The sequence below is a fragment of the Trachurus japonicus genome, chromosome 15, assembly GCF_045865225.1.
Source record: "Trachurus japonicus isolate A0001 chromosome 15, Traja_1.0".
Lineage (NCBI taxonomy): Eukaryota > Metazoa > Chordata > Actinopteri > Carangiformes > Carangidae > Trachurus > Trachurus japonicus.
Genome location: NC_140921.1, coordinates 29,252,589 through 29,279,793, shown reverse-complemented (window position 1 = coordinate 29,279,793; position 27,205 = coordinate 29,252,589). Strand labels below are relative to the sequence as shown.

General features: G+C 42.7%; 1 protein-coding gene across 1 annotated transcript in view; it reads left to right on the top strand.

Moving 5' to 3' along the window:
* Nucleotides 1-27,205, top strand: part of LOC146973900 (sodium/potassium/calcium exchanger 3-like) — a 118,255-nt gene that overhangs the window by 24,738 nt on the left and 66,312 nt on the right. The window contains exon 2 of the mRNA XM_085800916.1: nt 17,309-17,434. Within this exon, the coding sequence (XP_085657042.1) occupies nt 17,309-17,434 (126 nt within the window). The remainder of the gene's footprint in view (nt 1-17,308; nt 17,435-27,205) is intronic.

Sequence of the window (27,205 nt, the reverse complement as noted above, 5' to 3'; positions counted from 1 at the left end):
CAGTCAGCGACATCATGAGTTGATGACGTCATGCTAGTGATTGTATGTGCCATGTACGTATGTCTGTTGGAGGAGGATCGTGTTCATTTGTCTCAGGTCAGGACAGAGACAGAGACAGAGACAGAGACACAGTGTAGATGAGCTGATCTTCTGTGGTTACACACGTCCTCTGTCCGTCCTCTCTTTTTTTTTTTTTTACAAGGACATGCATTTTCCTGTGATGGGGACATGTGTGTATAGGATGTAACTCACTGGTGAGTCAGAGGTTATCAAGGTAACTTCTGGACTTTAAGTACTTTGACAGTGGTTCAGTTAAATCCCCATGGTAACTGATGCTGAACTCCAAACCTGCTAAGATGCAGGTTAATTAACAGATCAGAAGCTGTCAACAGATAAACCTCTATCAGATCAGTAGCTGTCTGAATCTTTCTGTGTCTCCAGTGGTTTTAAAACAGAGCTTTTAACAAACAGGAGAATAAATCACACTAAATAGATGTATCACAGACTATAACTTCATTTGATTTAAAGGATAATTTCCGTTTTTTACAACCTGGACCTTATTTCTAGCATAAAATACTATCATTTACTCACCCAGACAACTTTGGTGTCATTTGGAGTCGTTTTGACGAAATTAGCCCCAGTGGAGCGGCGTGTATATCCGTATAATGCGAGAACACGGGGCAGCGCAATGCAGCCTCTAAATAACACATTATCCCCCGCAAAACTTGTTCATTTCACCAATATTTAGTTCTGATAGGCTAGTGCTATTCCCCTCCGAGCCCGTGGTGGCATGTTATCAACATCCGGGGTCTGTAGGTTGACTACTAACCTCTGACCTGGATGATGTCATCTCTGAGCGCTGCCCGGCTCATTCTGATAATAATCATTCTGCTTCGGCATTCGGGTCCATTTTTATCTCAACTAGCCGGAGCTTTAGTGAGTCCAGGTTGAGGAGAGGAAGCCTGTGGAAGCTGAACTTCATCCAGCTGCTCATTTTGTTCTGACAAGTCGGACACGCAGAAACGAACCGTAGCATTAGCGCAGTGGCGGCTGGTGACTGAAAAAATTGGGGAGGACAGGAACACCAGTCCACTGCGCCATGTTTTCTACTAGTTGACTACTTATCCCTACTTTCTTATATTCAATGAAAATGAAACAATGTCTTACAAGATTTCTTAAAAACAAGATCATTTTATTAAATCTTACTGTTTTCAGATTAACACAGGCCTAAATTAATGAAACAGACAGAGCCTTTATCATGGATGTGGGATGTAACGTTAAAAAAAAAAAAAAAAGCAGGCCAGTGTTCAAAACCTGTAAATGTCACAGTGGGGATTTCACACCCTCTGATTTAAAAAGGAAAAACAAAAACCATGAAAATCTGTAGGCTAATTATTAATAACAAAGCAAAGTGTTCCACTCAAATTACATACGGCTTTTACCTGAGCTGACATACGGCGGAGGAAAAAAAAAAAAAAAAAAAAGTCTGGTCGTGTCTTTGTTTACCCTCCAGCTGCCCAGGTCACGTAACTGAAAACTATGAACAATCTCTCTGATATCTACGAACAGTTTATCCAGAAATCTGCTGATATTTCCTTTCAAATCGATGCCGATATCTCTGAAAACTCCGTATTTCTTGTGCTAAGAGCAGCATGAGCAGCATAAGCAGCAGGGCTCGGACTGAAAGCTTGGCGCACATAGCAACAGTAACCAAGGGGGGTTGGGGAACTGTCATTGGACCAACCTGATGTCAATCTTGTGTTCTGGTTGCTGATTGGTAAGGAAGGACGTCCTCCCTTAGCGCGTCATTTTACGTGTCTTAGCCAATCACAGATCACGATGAAAAAATCTTAAATGCATTGAGTGAATGGAAGGAGATCCCGCCCCGAGGTGTCTAGAGGAGGACAGAAGCCCTCCGTCCTCCCCTAAGCCCCCACCTTCCTGCTCCCTGCTCCTCACACAGACTGTTGAGCTGTTTAAGTGGATTTAGTGGATTTTCTTCCATAAAAGAGATTAAAAATATATTATAAATGATTTGGTAAAGGTTTATTTCAACCAGTTACTTTCTTAAAAATATGTTGAGCTTCCTCTGGCCTCTAAAAAAAATAGAGGAGGACCAACCTCCTCTGCCTCTATGGACCAGCCTCCACTGCATTAGCGGTAGCAAGTTAGCCGCGCCGCACCACGGTCGGAGATGACATCATCCAGGTCAGAGGTCAGTAGGTCAACCTACAGACCCCGGATGTTGATAACAGGTCAGCCCGGACTCAGAGGGGAATAGCACTAGCCTATCAGAACTAAATATTGGTGAAATGAAGGAGTTTCGCCGCAGATAATGTGTTATATAGAGGCTGCGCTTGGGTGCCCCGTGTTCTCGCATTATACGGATACGCGCCGCTCCACTGGGGCTAATTTTGTCAAAACGACTCCAAATGACACCAAAGTTGTCTGGGTGAGTAAATGATCATATTTTATGCTAGAAATAAGGTCCAGGTTGTAAAAAACGGAAATTATCCTTTAAGAATATTTAATCTGACGGGATCCTGACAGTGATGAAGACTTCTCTTCTTGATCTCTGTGGCGCAGAATAACATGAGTTCACTGACATTAGTTCACATCACAGATTCGTAGTAATGGTTTATTTATCATCAGATAAAGAGTGAAAATACTAAACAACTTCACACTGAATTACAGGACAGCCTTTATCAGACTTTAATATTTGGGAATTATTTCTACATTTCTTCTTTATTTGAGTCATATGATCATATTGTAATGTTACTATAACCACATGGTATCATTGTTTTTTCTAATATAATATTATGAACTTAATTCATGGTTCAGATTATGCTGCTTATGATTTTATTTATTTAAACCTTTATTTTAACTCGTTGGTACAGGGATGATGAGTTTACAAGCAGCAACAGAGCATAAATACAATTACACTGAAAAACAATTGCAGGACGAATCAGCAAGCAAGGGAATATTCTCCAGCCCCAAAGCGTGTTGGAGAATATTCCAAGAGTTTGGAGCATCAAAAGAAAAGGCAGATTTACCAAGCTCTGAATGTACAAAAGGACCTTAAGAAACATCAGACCACTAGAACGAGTTGAATAAGATCCAGTGCGCCATTCTAATAGGGATGAAATGTATGGAGGCTGCTTACCAGTATTGAAAATATTGATAATGATTAATCACTTATATGAACAAAGTAAAGCCTGAGCCAGTTGATGACCAGCTTCGTAGCACAGACCATCAGGACAAAGTTAGGGTTAGGGTTAGGGTTACGTCGTGTTGCTTTTGTTTAATGAGCTGCTGCTTCAGAGATCCTTCTGGGACTGTTGTGATTTACAGCCACAGTCACATGAATCATGGCAGCTGGTGCCAACAGCAGTAGATTATATGAATGATATCTAATTATATTGACACTGGCAGAAAACTATTAGAAAATATCCTGTCATATATGTCAAAATATCATCATGTCATATCAAAGTAGACTGTTGATCCCCTGAGGGAAACATGTGAGTGCTTCAGCTGACGTACTATGTATAGCTTTAGACCTGAGTGTCTTGCTGGAGGCAGGTGAACACAGTACCATTTATATAAACCTAATCTGAATCTTACATGTCCATTGTAGAAATATTTTTTTTATTTTTCATATAGTATATAGTGCAATATAGGGTGAGGACACAAAGGTAGGCTTAGATTTTTTTTTTTTTTTTTTTACGTGTGTGTGTGTGATTGATTTCTTGCATGAGATATTTGGACCAGGAGAGAATACAGTAGTCAGTTTTAAGTAAAGAGAGGCCTACAGGTATTTTTGAAACCAAACTTTTATGGCCCCTGGTTAAAAAAAAAATCCCGTCCACACCACTAGTGTGATAAAAAATATCTCTGTCCACATGAAACCGCAGAATCCGCCTCAAACAATGTCATGCACATGCCAAAGCAGTTAGGTGGCAATAGCACTCCTAACAGGAAGGCCATTTTACCCAATCACAAGGCTGGAAAAATTCATACCGGAAAAACAACAATGGCTATGCTAAATGCTAAATGCTAAATAGCACCAGTAACAGCAACTCTGTCAGCTGGTCACGTCCATGGATCTAATATAATACATCCATGGTCACGTCTAGAGTGCTCCACGGATACAACTTACTGTTCACCCTTGCACAGTGTGATGTCAAACATTGTCGACAAGAAATTACAAGAAAAACCCTCATTTGAATACTGCGGTTTGCACGTGTTTTCATTTAGCGGGATACTCTTAGTAGATCACCTGTTTTGCGTGCGCTAACCAAACACGCAATATTTTAGCGGGCGCAAACAATTCTTAGTAGATCCGGGCCGGCCCACAGTTTCAAAAATACCCGCGTTCATATGGACGGCCCCAGAGAATAAGAGAGAGAAAAAAATTAAAATAAAATAACTGTAACCAAGACTCTCTGACCTCCGGCTGGCCCCTAAGGACCAAGACCCCCTGGGTGGCAGCAGGGTCAGGTTTCATTTGTTCACTATTTGTGTTATTTTTCTTATCAATATCAATTTTAATGTTAATGAATGTTCATGTATCCTTTTTTCAGGGGAGAGTAGGCTACAAACGAGCGTTACCTGACACTGACCGTGGTATGCAGCGTCTCAGATAAAGCCCTGGTCCCTGTTGGAGGCCCCTCTGAGGCCCCTGTCAGGGCCACAGCTCAGACACAGAGAGATGAGAGAGAGGAAGAGTCTGAGATGACAGCAGCCTTACACACTCACAGCAGGCGAGGAGTCTGACGCTGTCAGCTAATGAGACCATTAACGAGCTGTCGACTTCATTAAGCAACAATTAAAGAGGAACCTCTGATGGGCTGTACATATATAGATCCTCTGCTGTGACACACATCATCTGATACATGTGTGTACTATGAATATACCCAGATGAGTAGATACACTGTGTGGGTGTGTGTTTACAGTATGACACACACATATAATTCTAAACATACAGTCATATTGACTAATTGATGGACAGTCACACAGCAGAGAGGGAAAGAGAAAGTGTGTGTGTGTGTGTGTGTGTGTGTGTGTGTGTGTGTGTGTGTGTGTGTGTGTGTGTGTGTGTGTGTGTGTGTGTGTGTGTGTGTGTGTGTGTGTGTGTGTGTGTGTGTGTGTGTGTGTGTGTGTGTGTGTGTGACTGTAGTTCACGCTCCTGTTTTCTCACCATTCCACAGACTTACATCTTAACCCGAAGGTGTCTGATAGAAACAAGTCTCCACTGCACACGTATCACTAACAGCTGCTTGGATCAATATACTGTCAGCTCATCTTCACTCTGGCTCTCAGCTCTCTGTCTTGGCTCAGTGTCTCATTTTCAACAGCTGTTTTTTAGTTCCAACATCTGTTCAAAGCCACTTTCCTCTGTCCACTACCTGCTGAGCTGCAAACAGACTCAGTCAGAGAGCAGCTGGTGATCATGGTGGAGCTTTTAGCGGCTAAAGGAAGAGGTAGAGGAGGTGGTGGAGACCAAACACGGAGCTAAAAGAGAATAACACAGTCCACATAGATCACCTTGTTGTTGTTGTTGTTGTTGTTGTTGTTGTTTAAAGCCCCAGTATGTAACTTATTTGTCTTTTTATTAGCAAAAATCAAATCTGTCTTTCATAAATCCGTATTTCACTGAAGGTGAATCACAGCTGCATCCAAATGAAAGCTTTCTGGTTCCTTAGAATGAGTTGTTACAAGTCGTTACAAATACATAAGTGGGCGACGCACCGAACCGAGGCGGCCATGTTGCATCGCCATTTTTTACGTTGAGTGGCAGCGTGACCGTAGGTAACCACGGAAACTGAGCGGAGCTGTGGGCTCGGCCTGTTAAAACTGTCACCACTGTGTAGTGTGAGGAAGAGGAGGCACTGGTGTTGCATTCAGGTGCAGTCAGGCAGACGGCCGTCGGCAAACCAACTGGATGTCATTTTACTCCACCAGAGAAAGACGATGGACCACTTGTTTACATAGACGCTTGTTTATCCTGTTACATGCAGCGTCTGTTGTCTGTCTGACGTCTGCCCGATTTCACGTGAATGCAACATCAAGAATACGTTCAGATATGCAACCACACCGCTAGATGGGGGGAATTCCTACATATTATACCTTTAAGTATATTTTTTGGCTTTATGCCTTTAATTAATAGGATAGTTGAGAGAGACAGAGACAAATATGGAGGCACAGAGAGAGGAGGAATGCGATGCAGCAATGGGCCACCAGATATGATAAGATAAAATAAGATAAGATAATCCTTTATAGGTTGCAGCAGGAGACAACAGCAAAGAAATGTTTAGCACGGATAATAAATGACAAATGGCAATATCAGTGAAAAGAAAGCAGTATTTGTAATAGAGTATGATCAATGACTCATAAGAGTAACAAAAGTGTATAAAAAAATTTAAGATTTGGGATTCAAACTGGGGCCGACTGCAGTAAGGACAGTAAGGGCGCCTGCTCAACCCACTGAGCTATACGGCGCCATCAGTCACCCTGTTGTGATGCCTGTCATTCTCAGCACTGTATAAACTATAATAAACTAATCAGGTATCATCAACACATGTTTTTAGTTTCAAACACTTGAGGCTCTACACACCTGAAGCTGTATGTGTGTGTGTGTGCTTCCTCACAGACTCATGGTGGGATGATGCTGGTAATTAATATTCAGCAAAAATGGTCTTAAACTGACAGAGGCACTCCTGATCAGTCAGTGTGTCAGCTGCATGTCACAGGTCAGGCTCCTCCAGATGGTCAGCAGATAAATCTAAGATGTCATCATCAGATGATTCATGTGTGTAGTGTAAAAAGATTTTTACAGAGTGTCTTATATTCATGCTGCTCCTAACTTTATATTCTCATCTGCCACTAGGTTTAGTAGAATATTTAGTGTTATATGGTGTTATAATATTGATGGAGAATAAGGCTCTGGCCCAGTTTAACCTCTGACTGTGTTGCAGGCAGAGTTCAGACTGAGTCACCAGCTCTCATTAGCTTCCCCTCCCCACCTACTCGTTCTGTTTTTTAAATAATTGGCTATAGACCTTTATATCTATGGAGATGGTAACTGGATTGCTAAAGTGACTGTTTTTTATGTGATTGTGTTGAAGTGTAAGCAGGGGGAGTGCATGTAGGTAGACCAACAGTCCCTCCAACTACATAGCACATACAGGGCATCAAAACAGCCTAACTGATTATGATCAAGCACAAGTTTTAACCTGAGGCTCTTCTGTTGTTTTGGTTCAGTCGCTTTTGACTTGGCTTATAAAAATAAAAGACTGCGCCTGCAGACAAAAAAAGTTATTTGGAGCATGTGGGGGGAAAAAAGAACAAAGAATGCAAACAAAAGTAAAAGAGGAGAAATTAAATGCAAAATAAACAATAGCAAGGTCACAGCTATGGGCTGGTGGATGCATCGTTTTGTGTTACCCATCTTCTTTACAGCACAAGTCATAACAGAAAGGAACCATACAAACATGGATTTCATAATACTGTATGTCTCTCAAGGCTTTGACTTAGGCATGACTGACTGCTTAAACAACACAGCAAACATTCCCTATAGGTCAAAGTGAATAAATGTGGCTTAAAACAGCACAGGATGTCTGTAATGTACTGTATGCACATTGTAATTAGGGATGATGACAGTATGGCCATGTGACTATGTAACCTGTGTGTTACATTTCAGCCATTCTTGAGGATAGGAATCTGGGAATAGACACAGGGTTGGAATGTGAGTTGCGATGTATGATTCTGTTATCTGAAGGGTGAAAGACTTAGTTTGTGTGTATATAGTGCAGTGTTTTTCAACCTTGGGGTCGGGACCCCACACGGGGTCACCTGGAATTCAAATGGGGTCGCCTGCATTTTTAACTAACTAACTTTATCTAATTATTCTTTAAAAAATTATGATTAAAAACACCACACGCAATCTTTAACAACTGTATTCTATACTTTCACTTTCTTGAATATAAATCGAGTTCAAATGAAATGCAGCATATAAAAATATCTGAGCAAGTGGAACATGAAATGGTCTCCAAAAGGCATAAAGTTAAACATGAAACATTGTTTTGCAGTATTTTAAGCAATTTTGGTTTTCTACAATTTTAGAGTGAAAAAGGGAAACAAAGCAGCAGCCTGCAAAAGAATAGGAAACCCAGGAGACTTGAGCTCTCAGATAATTTTGACCAAGGTATCATACAAGATATTTACTATTTACAGTACACACTGTGATGAACCATATGTTGCGGTAAAAAGAAAAAAACAACGATCGTTGATTCGGTGGAAACCCGGCTTCACAGGCGCCCCCCCCCCGCCTCGCGGGGGCTGCAGGGTAGCCTATACAGCCCAGAGTAGTGGTGCAACAGATCATAGCTGATCCGTGATCAGCACACAAGTGGTCCGCGGATCGATCAATTAAAAAAAAAAAAAGGTGCGCGTGTAGTGTGGGGACACATACGCGCACTGTGGCAGCCGAATGAACGGGCAATTAAAAAAACCTGATCCTGTAGAGCTGAGCTGAAGTAGCTACATCTCTCTGATTTAACAGGTTGATCCTCTCTGTTTAATCTACTCTATGTCTTCTGGCAGCGTTGCAGTTTGCTGGTGGGAAGAGTAAGAAATTGGGGGTTCAATACATTGGGTGTTGATAACATTAACTTCTTTATGGCTGATACCAGATCAGGTCCACTACATGGATGGGGAAGAAGAAACAAGGTCCTGATCCACTGATCTGAATCCATTTTGTTCTAATCTTCGACGCAGTGTGACAAGTTGCTCTTTGTCCTTTAATGATGATCTGAGTGGAGGATAATTGTGCGGCTGACTGCTTTGGTGTGTAGTTTACAGGATTACATGTGTTTGTTTGTGAATTAATCTGCAGAGTATGAGTGACTGCAGCTGTCAAGGTAATGTGGTGGGATTAAAACAGCAGTGTTGCCCAGACAGACTGACAAATACTTCATCATAATACACTGTACAAGCACAGTGGAGGAGGACGTGTCCGTCCACGCTGCTGTCCATCAGGGGACCGGTCAGCTGACTGTGTGGAGGATCACACACTATGATCCATTATTGATTCTCCGACCGGTGTAAAAGATGAACTGATTCTATTGGCCACTGTGAGATGTGTGTGTGTAGGTGTCTTCTGTCACTTCATCTCCAAATGTATTCATCATCATCATCATCATCATCATCATCATCATCATCATCACCACAGCTGCACATCTTCACACATCCACTCTAACACACAGTCACAGCTGCTTTCTCTCTTTGACACGTGAGCGGAGAAGCTCCACTGCTTTAAGAGATCAGAGATTTATAAGATAATTAGAACTAGAGATAGAGAGATGCCTTTATTGTCCCAAAGGGAAATAGTTTCTCACATGTGACACACAATACACACACCATGTACACCACCAAAAGCATAAAACCCACCAGACACATTATCACACACATATGAAGAGGGGTCTGTAGTACAGGTTATAGTGGGGCTACATGGCTGCCGCTTGTGATTGTTAGTTTAGTTTAGTTTAGTTTAGTTTATTAGTTTATTATGTCGAAGACAATCCCAATTAATCAATTGTATCAATAACAGTAAAAAGGGCAGCTGGCTGGGGAATATCCTGCTATAGTCCCGGGCCAGATGACACCCTAAAAAGCAAAACAAAAAACAAAAACAATATATTACAGCGCACTGATTAAAAAGAGAGCGTTAGGACAGCTAGGAGACAAGATAAATAGAGAACAGTGAAACACCAGTACAATCATGCAGAGACAACACATAATCAAAACATACAGAAGCAGCACATAGAACATAATCACACATCAGCACATACAATCACATGTCGACAAGCCATGTTTCTAACTTGGCTGTAAAAGTGGAGTATGTGTGTGTGTGTGTGTATTTTTGATATGGGTGGGAAGTGAGTTCCAATTATGTATTGCTTTAACAGAGAATGATAACTGGCCAAATGTACTTTTCTTGAGCTGGACTGATAAGTCACCACGTGTGGTGCTTCTAGTGATCTGAACAGTGCTGCGTTGGTTTATTATTGATTTCCTTGAAACGTCTTGTTTTCTAAGACTGTGGAGATGTTCAATTCACAATTCACAATTATACAGGACAGAGAATAGGAGGAAACCATGTCTAAGGAAATGCACATTACTCCCTCACCCCCAGCCACCATACCTGTGTAAACATCTCTGTCACATTTCTATTTTTTTATTCAAATATTTTTGATTTATTAAATTGTATTTCTATTCTATTTATTACTGTACTGTATGTTTTTAAGCCGTGGGTCCAACGAAAATTTCATTATCTAGTATAATAATAATAATAAACTTTATTTCTATAGCACCTTTCAAAACCAAGGTTACAAGGTGCTTCACAAAATACAAATACAATATCATTGAGAAAATAAAGCAATTAGAAAGTGAAGAAAACATCATACAGAAAACAGTGGACAGTGAAGACAATGACAATAAAGACTCTCAACTCAACTCACCTCTGGAGCTTCAACTATTGATTATTAGTTATCGGTTAGATTATGATCAGTGTCTGATTTCCGCTGAGGACTTTTAATGGTGTTAGCTAAGTCTCATAGATTATGCATGCGCAGCTGCAGCATATATATGTATATGTATGTGTAACTGAGTGTGTGTGATCCACGTGTTGTAAAATAACTGGTAGAAAACAGTAACCTAGTTATTGTCCTGTGATGAGGGGCCGATATCACGTGTAGCATGTTGTATAGAATGAGACACGTGCTCATGGCCTGATTCTCCTCTCTCCAGGGAGACACACACACATGTACGCACACACTGATATACACACAGCAGAGACCAGTCATGGCCCTGCGCACACACATACGCAATACACAAATGCATACTGTACAGCACACGCACTGCAGAGACTCGCACAGATACACTCAGACCTAGGTCACACATACACACGTGTACTTTTTTTTTTTTTTTTGCCAAGGGACAGTAATGAAGATAAAGTAGCTAATTAAGCTTGACAGTGAGGAGAGATGAGCGGCCATGTTGGGTGACGTTATGAGGTTGACTTGGACCTATAGACATGTAGATATAGGACGACGGCCAATATAGGACACTGAGGGAGAGACAGTTTGGAGGAGAATTCAGCTGTGTTCACACACACACACACACACACACACACACACACACACATACTCAGCTGTGTGTCTGTATCAGTGTATGTGTGTAAACCTGCACTAATCAACATATGAACTATGTGTAGAGTGAGAGAGCAGCTGCTGCAGAGAGTGAGCTCCTCACAGTGTTCTCCAGTTTAAAGTAATAGTTCACTAAAAAATGAAATTCAGTCATTAGCGACCGTCATGCTGATGAATACTCAAAGTGCATCTGGAGACCCGGGAGGCCGGTTCGTAGTCCAACGAAAACTTTATATGAGAGTAATAGGGCCCGACACAAAAACGTCCATAAAACGACACAAAAACCATTTAATATTCCTCCACACTGCTCGTCCACTGCAATCCAACTGTCCTGAAGGGATGTAGTCCAGAGTTTACTGGAAACTACATCATTTAGGACATTTTTACAGCCTAAACAGTTGCCTGGGGCACGCTCTAACGTTCACGTGATTCATGCATGCATCGTGGCCGACACAAACAGGTCTATAAAACTAGACAAAAACCATTCAATATTCTTCCACATTGCTCGTCAGCAGCAACCCAAGTGTCCTGAAGGGATATAGTCCAGAGTTTACCCAAAACAACGTGATATAGGCAAGTCCGGTCACGTCCGCGTGCATCGTGTGAATTTCATTTTTTGGTGAACTATTCCTTTAAGTCTTGTTTAAAGGGACAACGACGACTTTCTATTTGGTTATAAAAAAGTCTCACGCCTGATTTCCACCGAGGCCGTCAGCGCCGCGGAACGTCAGCGTCGCGGTCACCGCTGCCGATAGCTGCCACTCTAATCAATATTAATATGTCCACCGGAAGCGCCGCGACACGTCTCAGCAGCGTCCCAGCCGCGGCTCTCCGCGCCGCAGCGCTATCAATCCGTAGCACTTCTATTTTTGACGCTCCCGTTGCTAAATCGCGTCAAGCTCAACAGAGCCGATCGCACCAGACAGGAAGTCAGACACTGTATCAAAGTAAAACACTTCCGCTCCCTTTCAAAATAAAACACAACATGCACGTCATCTAACTTCACAACAACATTACGTCGGAGAATAAAAGTCAGCTGTGTTGGACTAGGTGCAGAAGCGGTCGTCATGGAAAACTGTACTGCGAAGGAGGCTCAACATGGCCAGGCTTTGTGTTCATCTTCCAGCTCAACAAAACCTCAAGTCGGTTTGTTAAGTCCGGCTCTCATCTTTATGGTCTGTGCGTGTTCATATCAGGGGCACGATCGCAGCCTGAAGCAACAGTGTTGCTGCAAATACGACGAGAGGAGGCTGCTTTTAATTTTTCTGACAGCTCTTGCGCTATTATATGAAGCTTTATCCATTTAAACTAAATAAACTAGCAACATCAACTCTCATTTTAAATTGTGTTTTATATTGTTATATATTCCACTGATCGCAATTATAACGCGAGTGTGTGTTTTATTGGAAGCGAGGCTGAATAGGTTACAGTGAGGTTTTTTTAGGTGCTGCACTACAAGCAAATCTCATATTGCCTCTGTACAAAGACAACAAAGACCTTTTTAAATGTGAAAACAGCGGAGACTTATTCAAGATTTGCGTTTGGGCAACACTGATATATAACAGGCAAAACACTGGAATTAATTTATTCATGGCCACATTAAGTGAAGTTATTAACTTTACTGATTATCCATCTGATTGTCTGTCCTGCTGCGAGCGGACAACTTCTTTCAGTGGTGACCATACTGTATAAAGGTGGTGACTGACTGTAGGCTATATAAAATAAAATATATATAGCCTAATATATAATGAGCTCCTGACGCTCAGCTCAACGGGTGAGGAGGCGGAGACAACTCTCGGCGGAGACGCTCAGAGAGAAAGTAAACAGCAGCGGATCAGCTGATCTCTCCCTCCGTACAAACGCTCCGTTCTGATCCAGCTCCACTGGACTTTCAAAGTAAAGGTGCTGCCAGCTGTAAATAAATTAAAATAGTGAAACATCAAAAGCTGTCGCCACTTTGTTAATATCAACCGCTCTACACTGTATCAAGAGCAACGATCTCGTGTACGTTCCGTATTCTCGCGTGAATACGGCTGGCTCGCAAGGCAGCGCTGCGCTGCCGTAACACGTCCGGTGGGGATTGACGCCGGGCAGAGGACGGAGCAAAACCGCGACGCTGACGTTCCGCGGCGCTGACGGCCCCGGTGGAAATCAGGCGTCACATTAATGTGGATGAATCTATGTTACCCACACTTGTTAATGGGCAAATTTTAGATAAATCTATGGTTTTGTCTCTATGGTTATTTTGTTATTATTAGTGGTGGTGGAAATGCTGGGCGAGCCGACCAGCGTTTCTTTACTTCTGGTCATGAGAATAACGCCACCGAATCGCCGTTTATGGTGGAAACTACGACGGTATGTGATCGTCTTCCAACCTCTGACTTTAATTCTTGATGAATGAAAACATGAGTCTGTCTTGCGCCGGTCAAAGAATTTCACGGTGTGCGGAGGCTCATAAATGTAGTGTGAAAACACTTCGCTTTTCCAAAATTCCTTGTTGTCCCTTTAAAGGGATATTTCATTTTGGCAAACTCGCCTATTGCCAGAATCCCTATAGTTTTAGGGGTAGGTTCATTACCTTTAAATGTCGGTGCAATCTGTTTTTAGATCGGCGGGGCAGAGACGGAGGTGCATGGTATTTCCATGTTTCCCTCATCAAACTAAATACACAATCCAACAACTCCAAAACACACTTGTGGACAAGTTGTGACCTGCACATTCACCACACTATGAGATAATAATGGAATGTTACAGTAGTATTTGCTTCATGTGTCTTAATGTTACGTAGGTTATAATTTTATAGTGTGGCAAATGTGCAGGTCACAACTTGTCCTTGAGATTGGAACTGTAAATAAGTGTCAACGGCCAGCTGATCAATCAGTATTGATCAGATCAGTGATGTTTTTTGTTTTTGGAGGGTGGGGGCAGTTGGATCAGATGAACAATAGATACAAAGGGGAAACTGCGCTTGTGGCGTGGTTCTTTGTTTTCTAAATATAGCAGAGGGTGGCTCTATTTATAGATGCCCTGGCATGCTCTGCACCTCAGTTTAGGCCCCGTTGCATGGTGGGAAATAAGATGGGTCAGAGGTGGGTAGCTGCTAGCAGGCTGCACGTCTCGTCGGATCAGAGTTCACACTGTTCACGAGTCAGTGAACTGTGGATCACATTATATAGCTGTTCAGAGGATGAAGTCACTGTTCATCTGTTAAATAATACTAATACTAATATAATAATACTAGTATATGATGTTTCTTCTTCTTGTTAGTTAAATATAAAACATCCAAACAAATCAAAATGAAAATTAAAAGATCACACAAAATATGATATATTTATTCTACAAGGCGAAATGGAAAAAAAGAATTAGGAACTGTAATTACATCTGAAAACTGGACAAATATAGTTAACGCAGAAATCACCGCTACAGCATCACATATTCTGGAGCTGTCCCATTCTTAAAACCTTCTGGGAAGGAGTTCAAAGTATTATCAGAGAAGTCTTCACCTATCATTCTACCTGGGTATATGGACATAGAACTACCAAAAAAAGACAGATACCTCCTAAAAATCTGCATGGCAGCGAGCAAAATGTGTGCATATTTATCTACCTTTTCTTTTTCTTCTCTCCTTTTCATTGTTATTTATTTTGTGTCAATAAGGTCACTACATGGTTAGCATTTGAATTATTTTGTCACATCATATTGTACCCCTACCTAAAGAGTTGCATTGATGCTGCCCATGTTTTGTTTTTTTTACAACCCCCCCCCCCCGAAAGTATAAAAAATTGTATATAGTTTATTCATAGACATGTCAGCACCAACTGCTGTCACTGCTTCAGACATTTGAAGAGACAGCATAGCAATATTCAAAGAGACCTTCATTTCCCGAAGTAGTGAGGTAGCCTTTGTTAGACTTAAAGGGATAGTTCAACATTTTGGCAAATTGGCCCATTGCCATAATCCCTATAGTCATAGCAGTAGGTTTGTTACCTTTAATTGTCGGTGCAAGCTATTTTTCGAACGGCGGAGCGGAGCCGTGAGCTGCTCAGAGCTACGCTATGGAGGCTCATGGGATTTCTTGGTTTTCCTCATCAAACTCATCAAATACACAATCTAACAACTCCAAAACACTCTGGTGAACAAGTTGTGACCTGCACATTCACCACGCTATGAGATAATAATGGAACCCCCCCCCCCCCCTTTTAAAAGTATAAAAAATAGTATAAACAACAAAAAATTGGTGTTGTGAAGAAATGAAGAAGATAAAAGTTTCCTGAGCGTGAAGCTGGCAATGATGAAGGGTTTAATTGGAATTCACACTTGGGTCAAATGACTGTGCAGCAGACACTGGTATTTATTGGCTCTGGCTCCAGTCGCCTCTGATCAGCATCGGTGGAAACACAACACCTGGGCAAAGCTGTTAATTTTCTCCCCTTTTCCCGCTGTAACACTTGAGAGCACAGAGACGGTAGACGGGCCTGTCACCTGTCCAAGTGCTCTCAAACCAGAAACACTGCAGCTCCGCCGCGCTCAAGGATGAAAGAGTGCGTCTCACACTGAGGCTTCAACACTTTTTCAGCAGTCCCAGCCCCGGGATGAGATGTGACAGATCGCTTTTACCCACTCTTCCTTTATTGAGTGTGTCTGTGCGCGTGTTATGACGTTGCTCTTTGTAGTCGTGTGTGTCCTCAGTGGTTGAAAAGTCATTTGGCTTTTGTTAGCAGGTTGACCCCGGTAGGTAGATGGGACCTGAACCATTTTAAAGCAACACCACAGATTCCCACCCACTTCTCCAGTCTGCCAATCAGACACTCTTTAGCTGTGTCCCAATTCAGGGGCTGCATCCTTCGCATTTGAAGGCCGATGACGTCACAGCGCTGCGCGAAGGCTGTCCTGTCCCAATTCCTCCAAATTGGAAGGCTCCTCCAAATGCGTCCTCCTTTCCCCTGCATTCGGAGGATGCACCGCTACTATCCTTCGCGGCCTCCCGTATCCCAAGATGCTTTGCGCACCGTTGTTATTAGCAACCTAGCCCGCTAGCTATTGAACGGTAACAGCTCTGTGCTGTAGCCACGGTAACCCTGCTGGCCGCACATGTGAGGAGCGGAGGCAAAGCATCTGTGTGTGACAACTTTTAATAAGAAAGCTATGAAAACACAGTACTTGTGCTCTTTATTCTCTATTCACTTAACTCATTGAGTGCCAACCACGTAATTTCTCGTTTTTCGTTCCCATGCGTTGAGTGCCAAAAACGAGATTTTACGTTTTTTGCTTTTTTTTTAAATTATGAAAATAGACACTCAAACACACCTGATGTGTAAATTTGGGGACTCTACGATGAGCAGAACTGAAATAGATGACGATCAAAGTCTCATGACAGCTCATAATCTGGAAGTTTTTATCATAACTCGCTGTATCTCCTTTTCTAGAAAAAAAGCAGGGATTTTGGTGAAACCCAGCCATGTTTAGCTTGAGTTTTCTCAGGAACGGAGGCACGTAGAAACAAACGGTTTGTGGCCATTTGAAGCATAAAGTTTCACCTTTCAAATGAGCCACAGTATGTGTTGGTGGCAATAATATAGAAGACACTATGGCTCTACAAAAATCGTCAAAAATGGTCTAGATTGCCGGTACACTTGACTAAAACTTTGGAAAGGAGCGCGGCACTCAATGAGTTAATAGCCTACCCCCCTGGCTGCTGTTCAATGGTTTGTTTATTAGTATATTAATGATAACTGCCCTTGTATTGATTCTACTTCTTTAAAAAAAAAAAAAAGCGAGGGGCGGAGGAGCGGTAGAGCCGTTGCAAGCGCCACTTTTAAATGTTTAACGTTCGGCTGTTGTTTACGTTGGGATCAGGAAATGCTCTGAAGGCTAGACCGTCCCATTTACCGACCGTTGATGCGGCCGTCTCCAAAGCTGTTGCCTCCGGAGGCCGCGTAGGCTGGGTCCTCCGAAGGCTGCAGCCCCTGAATTGGGACACAGCTTGTGTGTGATATGAAACTGTTTTTATGAACCTTCTGCCTGTCTGCCCTCGAATGCCTTCCTTCTGGTCTCATCATGTGACCATCTAATTGTCTTCTGTGTCTTCCTCTGACTCTCAGGGTATGACGTGTCCAGCTCCATGGTTGTGGAGGAGGCGAGGTGGGATAGTCGTCACCTCCTACAGGAGATCTATGACAACGAGTCCAAGCTGTACTCTGAGCCCGTGAAGAACTGCACTGAACCAGGTGAGAGGCTGTGGAGCTTTAATATGTTTGTTGAGTTGATGTTACAACAGCCTATCTGCACTGTTTGATATGTGGTGTTTGATTCTTATTGGCTTCTGAACTGTGTGTACTCTAACTCATCCTAATGCTTGTTTGGTTTTTCTTCAATGGCCAAATCTAAATGTCTTCATTGGACAGTAGACAGTCCAGAGATGTCACGTCATGTTGAACTAAATTAGGCGTTTTGCCACATGAGTCTCTGATTCATTCGTGGTGCACCTCAGGGAAGCTCACTGGGACCACTGGAGTTGTGTTGTCATGCAGCTGATTCATTACACATGTGTTAGCAGAGGAGTAGAGTCAGGTTATAAAAGGTAAACATGACGTAGAACACTTTACCATTTAGATCTTGACCCGTACTGCTCGGGACTTTTAGCAGCAACAGCTGCAGGACATGATGTGATGATGTTCCTACCTTTGCTGCTAGTTTTCTGTATCTTATGATACGTTAAAGAGTTGGTACTTTGTTGTTACACTTGACACTTCCACTTCTTATGTTTCATTTTACCATTAGAAGTTCTTGGGACCTTGAGTATTTGCTAATCTGACTAATTCTTCCAGTTTATTCATAGACATGTCAGCACCAACTGCTGTCACTGCTTCAGACATTTGAAGAGACAGCATAGCAATATTCAAAGAGACCTTAGTTTCCCGAAGTAGTGAGGTAGCCTTTGTTAGACTTAAAGGGATAGTTCAACATTTTGGCAAATTGGCCCATTGCCATAATCCCTATAGTCATAGCAGTAGGTTCGTTACCTTTATTTGTCGTGCAAGCTATTTTTAGAACGGCGGAGCAGAGCCGTGAGCTGCTCAGAGCTACGCTATGGAGGCTAATGGGATTTCTTGGTTTCCTTCCATAACAGAACGTGACCAGACAGAGTTGTTTTCGAGGTAAATACTAGGGGTGCAACGGTACAGGTAGCCCACGGTACGATATGTACCTCGGTTTTTGGCCACGGTTCTCGGTACGGTTTCGGTATGTGTTTTGTGCAGAGAACTTTTTTTTTCTCCCAAAATAATGTTTATAATTTATAATATTTCTAATACAGCTCTCCTCTCTCTCTATCTCTCTCACTCTCACTCACACACACACACACACACACACCTGAACTGTCTGTGAACAGCCTCTAGCTCCTCCCTCTGCACACTCCTTTAGTCTTTCATGATGAACACTCTGAAGCAGCTTTCAAACAGAGATGGTGCTATACTGCCGTCATGGAAGACCGTCTCTATGCTGCAGCCACAGTCTCTCACTGGGAAAGAAGGAGTTAGTCTATTGTGTTTTTTTTAAACAGCCTTTCACCACCTCTCATCCCTGTCAGTCAACTCCTGCTCGACCTCGGTCTCTCTATCGCGCGCGGACATGCGGATACGCGACCACACACATGCAGTGTGCATGGACAGAGTTGTGCTGGAACTCTAATAAAAGCTAAATGTGCTAAATCGCGCTAATAACTAATTAATTTCCCCCGCGATTGCGATCAGCGACCGCTCATGCCGCCGCCTGTTTGTTTTCTTTTTTTTTTTTTTTTTCCCTCTTCTGTGTGTGAGGCTGAGCTGCTGCACTTTCAGTTGCAGGGGGGGAGTCACTGTGAGTGTGTGGAGGCTCAACAGTGATTGGACATCGACTCGCGGGGGCGGGCTTTCGCCTTAAACGGCCAGGCACACACATACACGGCACAGCTGCCTGTAAAGCAGTAAGAGCTGATGGAAGCTGAATCTGAAATACCGCGGTCCAAGAGCGTATTGCTCCACCAGCAGGCCGTACCGAACGGTTCGGTATTTTACCGAGAACCGTTGCATCCCTAGTAAATACAGAGTCTGCTTGCTGAAAAACTCTGTCTGGTCACGTTCTGTTATTATCTCATAGCGTGGTGAATGCGTGGTGAATGTGCAGGTCACAACTTGTCCACCAGAGCGTTTTGGAGTTGTTGGATTGTGTATTTGATGAGTTTGATGAGGGCCACCAAGAAATCCCATGAGCCTCCATAGCGTAGCTCTGAGCTGCTTGCAGCTCGGCTTTGCCGTTCTAAAAATAGCTTGCACCAACAAATAAAGGTAACAAACCTACTGCTATGACTAAAGGGATTATGGCAATGGGCCAATTTGCCAAAATGTTGAACTATCCCTTTCAATTTTGCACTGTTGATTAGGGCTGCAATTTACAATTATTTTCATTATCGATTAATCTGTTGAATATTTAAACAATAAATCGATTAGTTGTTTGCTCAATTAAATGTTAAAAAATGTCAATCAATGTTTCTCAAACCACCAGACGACGTCCTCAAATGTCTTGTCCACAAACCAAAGAGAGACTCAGTTTATTGTCATACATATACTTTTTTTTCTTAAAAAACTTGATTCGATTATCAAAATAGTTGCAGTTAATTTAATAATCGGATTATTGTTCGATTAATCGATTAATTGTTGCAGCTCTACTGTTGATGTTTGAGTCCCACCACTACAGCACCGCGTTACTGAATGATGTTCCTGCTGTGGATGCTGCGGTGTGTTCAGGTGTTGTACCAGTGAAACAGTTCAATGAGTTAACAGCAATGGAAGTGGTTCATTTAATTGCAGATGTAATAGCATTAGATTTTGATGGTTTTAATGGGTTTTAATGGTGCAGTGCGGCGGTGAATTGTTAGGGTTAATCGGTGCACACACACAGAGACACAGACACACACAACACACACACACACACACACACACACACAACACACAACACACACACACACACAACAGACACACACACACACACACACACACACACACACACACACACACAACACACAGACACACACACACCTTCTAGTCCCTGGAGAGCAGGCACAAAGGAGCTGGAGTGGGGATGAAAAATGTGCAGCAGAGAAAGACAGAGAGGAAGAAACAGATGAAAAGTGATGAAGAACAAACTTCGTCAGGTAGAAATCCTCTTTGTTCCACTTCATTCTGTGTGTGTGTGTGTGTGTGTGTGTTTTCCATGTGGAATCCTGGGGCTTTACAAGGCTGACGTCCTGCCAAGCATTCTCTTGATCTTATTGTAAACACACCACCGCTGTCTAATGCACCCACACACACACACACACACACACACACACACACACACACACACACACACACACACACACACACTCACATACAAGCGCACAGACTTTACACACACACACACACACAGTAACATCATGTAGTCTTGAGTTATATTTAGCCAGCACAGAAACAGTTTACAGCCTGTTTCTGTTTAATTACTCTTTGTCTCCTGAAACACTAATTACCTTAATAAGGATTATTCCTCCTCTGCCTCCTTCACTACTTCACTACTTCACTACGTGCTCTTCATGCCTCACTCACTCCTCTGGCTCTCTGTGTCTGCGTCGCTCTCTCATCCCCCGGAGCGCTGCCTGTCTCCAGCCTCCTCTCTCTCTCTCTCTCTGTCTCTCTTTCTGTCTTTTTTAGACACAATCATCGGTTCACATTCAGGTTGTGGAGCGCTGTCGTCACGCGCTGCAGAAACACAACACGCACACGCACACACACACACACACACACAAAGACAGAGGAGGAGGTTGGATCTCTGTGCTCTGTGCTGCTGATGCTGTAACACGTGCACGATGGCGTTCTTGTAAACAAATATTTAATGTCATGTGGAGTCTCTCAGCCTGAAAGTGAAGTTTCCAGAGACGCTGGTTAATTGGATTTGTTTCGTTTGTGTAACCCCCCCCCACCACCCCCAAGATAAGAGATGAAGGAGCCTCTGGTTGTGTGATGTCACTGTCTCAGGTTGAACACAGGACAATGTGAAGTGGAGGAGTTGTTATTAGTTTGTCTTCCCTTTTGCACCAGACGTAAAGAGTCGAGCCAGCAGCAGTTTGGGGAGAAATAACCGAGGTCCTACATTTAGTGGCGCTGGCTCGACAGCCACGTTGTAAATACACAACAATGGAGCTCCGACACGTGACGACAGATTCCCCACAACGACGACGACGACGTGGGTTCTTCTGACTCAGACCAGCTGAGCCTCAGAGACAGACGGGCTCTGTGTGACGTAGACGTGAAGATGCTGTATATGTTAGTGGTTCATCATCAGCCTGGGTCACATGACGTTAGGGAGATGAGCTGCAGCACAAACTCATCAGCTCCAGTTGAACGGAGCTACAGCCTATTGCTTCATAGCCAATGTTAGCATTATCATTCTGATTTTTTGAGACGTGTAATAATATATCTAAATATTATTGGTGTTTTTTTTAACACTTTAAATAAGATTTACTGCCTTGTGGTTATATGTCTACACCAACCAGCCAATGGCAGGAAACGATCTCCCTTTCATCATCATGTCACAGTCAAGTTGACTTTTGACCATTTACATATAAAATGTAATACTTAATTTTATACATATGGATATTTGAGTTTAATTGTGTCATAATTAGTGTAATGATTACTGAGTTCTGGTCAAATTCATGTTTTATCAGGCCATGGTGACCGTCACCTTTGACCTTTTACCACCAACATTGAGAATTGAGTTTAAAGGTAGGGTTGGAGATCTTATTCTGGAATATTTTTTTTTACTAAATTGCTTGAAATTCTCTTCACACCCTGACTGCAACAAATTAATTGAATGCTTTTTCACAAAAATGAAAAAAGTCAGTCACCTGTGAAAACACCATGCAATCATTTTGAACACCACGTTCAAGTCAGTTGGATCGTGATGCGTCAGTCAAACTGCCATCTGTCCCTCCCTCCCTCCTCTTACATTAGGATGACATGAGGTCGTGCCGCCAAGGCAACACCTTCGCAGAGCGACCCAATGTAATCCCAATGTGCAAGGGCGTCAGTTTACTTTGAAAAGTGGTGGGGACAATGACCATATGCGCACCCCCCCTCCCCCCCCCCCCCCGCCGCCGCCGCACCGCACCGCACCTGGCTGACACCGTTTCCCAGACCGTCATAGACTACCGTTCTCAACCAGACTCTGGTCTCCTACTGGACCGGGTCTGGCTCCAAGTTTGAGCAAATAAATGAGCAAAGACCCGACCAGGTCCGACCAGTGTTTAAGTGTTTAAGCGTGGACCCTGGACCCGATGCGGCTGGACTCATGAGCATTTTCTTTTTTTTTTTAATTCTCCGCCGGACCGCAGCAAAAAAAAGAAAAAGAAGAAGAAGCCGGTAGTTGTGTTTAGAGACGTGAAAGGTGGAGCATGACAAGCTGGTGATCAGCTGTGGTCATTGAATTGTTAGACTACACTACAGTAGGTCATTTCAATTTGCGCATCTGTGTTTTTTCCTTTTTATTTATTTTTTTTAACATCTATGCGCATCGAGAGTGAGTGAGAAACAGCAGCTGCTCCAAACAGACACGTTACAAACTTTATTTTGAAGGGACAGATTAGATGTTGATTTCTTTAACAGTGACTTTGCACCCAAACATTAAGCATATACCGGGTGCTGTCTCATCCGGTACAATCGACCCCGCGTGGAGGCTCGTGCGCTGCAGCCCTTCAGTTCGGCGTCTGTTCTATTTTTCACGCGAGCCGTGAGCGCCGTTGTCAAGCTGGATAGACGGATCGTACCAGACAGGAAGTCGGGCACAGAAAAGGCGAGAGAATCCGGTCAATTTTCAAAATAAAATGATGATTACCGGTAATGAAGTTGTTGCTTGTCCGTCTATAAATATTTGTCAGTTGCGTCTGCACACGAGACACACACACACACATCCATACATACAGAGCTAGGGACAGACCTGTGTGTGTGGAAAACCGAGTACAGACGAGTGGTTGATGTTTTACCGGCGAGGAGAGAGAGAAGCAGCTCCCTGTGTGACCAGCCAAGCGGCCGCGAGGACGCGCGCAGCGCCCGCTCTGGGCTGAGAACTCTTTAATCGAAGCTACATTGTTGCCAGTCGGCTCCGGCAGAAGCTCTGCGCCGTGCACACTGTTTCGGCTGCCTATTTTGTCATAGTTTATCAACGTTTTTTTCGTCATTCTTCCTTAGGATAATGTTAAGTTAATTTTGTGGTGGGGACAAACACCGAACAAGCGGTACGTGTTCCTGAGCTCTGGAGGCGTTTTTCCATTAAAGGTGTTCAGAAATGGCCGTTTGTCCTGTTTGTCATGCTGAGTTGTCGTTATCGAGCGGGCGGGATATTCAATGTTTGGGGCGAGACCGAGCTCGGTGTGTGTGTCTCAGACGTTTGATTGACGGATGACAGATCCAATATCAGTGGCTGGTGAATTGTGAGCAGGGTGACGCATAATTCGTGCGCCTGCATTATCCAATGTGAAAAAAACCCGACATTTTCAACCCGGATTTACTGGAAAATATAATTTTGCAGAAAGTTTGGGCTACATCGTCTGATAGATGAGTTATTACACTAATGTTAAGACCCACAGTGGAATCAAATTCAATTTTCTCTTCTGTACAGCTTTAAAGCAGATATCAGTGGAATGTTTTTGTTAATATAAGTCCTAAATAGTCCTATTTTCCGTCAGCAATCACTTACATGAAGTATTTCAGCCTAAACACGAGTCTCTCCGTCACTCTGCTCTGCTGTAACCCGAGGAGAAAATTTTCCTTGTGGGATACAAGTGTTATCCAATGAGGGGAGAGAACGGCATGAAGGGCTGTGTGTGCAGCCAAGGGATGCGCGTGAATGTGGTGACGTAGCACGAGGACCAATTGATGCCTGACAAGGGCGGGGGCTGCTAACTCATGGTGCGTTCAAGGAAACTCGTACTTTGTGTTTTTCCTTCCTGTGAAGTCATACCAGTTCGATCTGGTACGAGTTCACGGGTCGGAAGTTACGAGTGGCCGTTATAGGGAACTTTCACAGACAACAGGACGGTAAAAACACGAGCTACGGGTTACCTGGAACGCTACCAAGTCGTAGTTGTGACTTGAAGCTGTAACTTACGGTTTCAAAAGCCTGCCTTGAACACAGCATTAGCCGAAACGGCCGTGCCGCTGTTATCTGCTTTAAGTAAATGTTGCCAAATTCTTAACTAATTCCCTCAAGGTGGATTTGAGTTATCACATTCAAGAGGCCAAAAATATGTTTTATGAAATCAATGTGACCTTGAATGTAAGTGAACATATGGGTCAAATTTGAAGAAGCTGACACATCGTCTTCATGTTAATGGGGTTGAAGTCAGTTACTGGGCAGCAGCAAGGATCAACTCTCCTGTCAGTGTCAGTGCCCCAGGTGTGGAAGGGTCTTCAGCTCCACTAGGTTTTGGGTCTGCCTCTTTTACATTTCCCATCTGGTGTCCAGTGAAGAGCTCTCCATGGCCTGCTAGTGATGATGGCAGCCATGTTGTCCTGCTTGCTGGGTGAGTAGATGTTGGTTGGGGATGCTTCAGGACCAGAGGAAGGATCACAATATTTATAGAAGTAGATTTCTGTCATCCTCCAACATTCCGAGCCAGATAACAGGATGTACCAGACGTGGTTGTGGTGCGGCCTCGGCCCGCCGTCGGAGCTGTCCTGAGCCGACTTTCAGACATTAGGTTTTATTGGAAGATGTTTCTAGCCTTGCTGAGTCGGTTCTTGATGTGACTGCCAGGAGCGTCACACTGTGGGATGCTGTAAAACTTACATTACAGCAGCCAGTGATGTTTGGTATTTTTTACTTGATAAACACCTTTGATGATGAATTCTCATAATCCTCACATTAATCAGATGAAGCGAGACAGAGAATAGCAGAGTAACCAGAGACGTCAGCGTCTGTCTGCAGCGTTCAGCAGCGAGAAGTGAATGTCATCACTCCAATTAAATCTGAACCCAACAGCAGCAGCGCTCACACTGTCAGAGCACACGTCTCTATACATCACACACACACACACCCAGACACACGCACATGCACACATAATCATGTTTACAAGTGATAACTCTCCTCCGCTCATGAACTGTGTGTGTGTGTTTGTGACATTTAAGATGATTCTGAGGCTGTCTTGAATTTGTCTTTGTCCTTTCTTGCTTTATTGGTGAATACTGACAGTCAATAATTTTATTACTCACAGTAGTTGCAACAGACTTTTTTTGAAGAATAGACCGAATCTCCTTCCGGGTTGAAAACCTGCAGGTAATTTGAATGAGATCAATAGTAACGAACGAGAGTTTAGCTCTATATCATATTTTTCACGCCCTATCACCGTTTAGACAAATCTGAAATGATTGAAGAAACATTACTATTTCTCTATGTGTGTTTTGTGTTGCTATGTGTTGTATTTATTCAGTTTGGAGGAATCATGGTGTCTAGAAAGCATCAGTGGCTCAGCTGACAGGGACAGCTAACAGCCGTAGCTAAGCTAACGGCGGTAGCTAAGCTAACAGCCGTAGCTAAACTAACATCAGGATGTCAGCTGTCAAAACCCTCCCGTTGTCGGACACGACATGAAACTACTCCATAGGGCTGGGACAATATGCTTTTCTCCCGATTCGATTCTTCTACGATTTTTGGGATGGCGATTTGATTTAAATTGCGATTCTACGATATTTCAGATTCTCTCGATTTTTAGTCTTTAGCATTTTTAACATTTATCTGCACACAAATACTGTAGGAGCCTATAAATTAACATACTCCATTATAAAGTGAACTTAAGCCCTTTTCAAAGCCTGTACTCTCTGTATGTAAAAGAGGCTAACAAATACACATTGCACAATATTAAAAAAATTTCAAAAAAAAAAATCGATTTAAAAATCGTCAAAAAAGATATCACGATATCTATGTGAATCGATTTTTTCTCCCACCCCTACTACTCCAGTTAGCTCAGTCATGTTGTAACTCAGATATCCGCTGGAGAAAATATTTTTTCATGGACCGTTTATTGAGTCACTGAGTTATTAAAGTTAAACAGGTAACGGTTAGCCCGGCTAATCTATGATAACCATGACTAATTACAAAAATGTGCACACAGAAATAGTAATGTTTGTCCAATCATTGGTTTCAGTCTAAACGGCGATATAGTGACATGAAAAATGAGATAGATACCCGGAAGTAGTTGTAAACAACAAGGAGATTCGTCCTATAAACATTTGTGGAACACAGTGTTTCCATTTTCTGTGTAGTGCGTGATGAATGATGAGCGGTGTTTTCATGTTGATTGACTTTGTGTAGCATTGTAAAACAGTGCTTAGTTCTGAGTGCAGATAAAAGTGTGTAGTTTTTTTGGTGGTTCTGTGTTTACAGCTTTGAGAAAAGTGTTTCACAAACTGTGTTTCAGACACAGTGCAAATCTGTAAGAACACGATAAGCTGCAGCCTGGACTGTACACTGTGATGAGCAGCATGTGGACGCCAGGTTTCCCAATATGCAGCTAATTATCTGTTTAATGGGACCAGTTTCCCTTTTTCCATGACTGCACACTGAGAGAATCCTGCAGAACTGAGGCAACAGCAAACTGTCTGACCTGAAAACCCTCAGAGCTGCTGTCATCAGCAGCCACAGAGACAGAAACAATGGCAAATACAATACAAATCTAGATACTAGATGATCTGGGAGGACTGCCCTGGTGAAAAAAAAGTGTACTTTATTGTATTTCAAGTATATTCGTATTTTGAATAGTATATTGAAAATGTAATTATACAAATTGTACTTTATATAAATATATAAAAATTACACTAACATCACACTTTCACGCTAACACTTTTAACACACTTGAAAATAATTATACTATATTACACTTTAAAGAAATATATTAAACTAAAATATACTTAAAGTGAAATTTATGTGTAATTTCT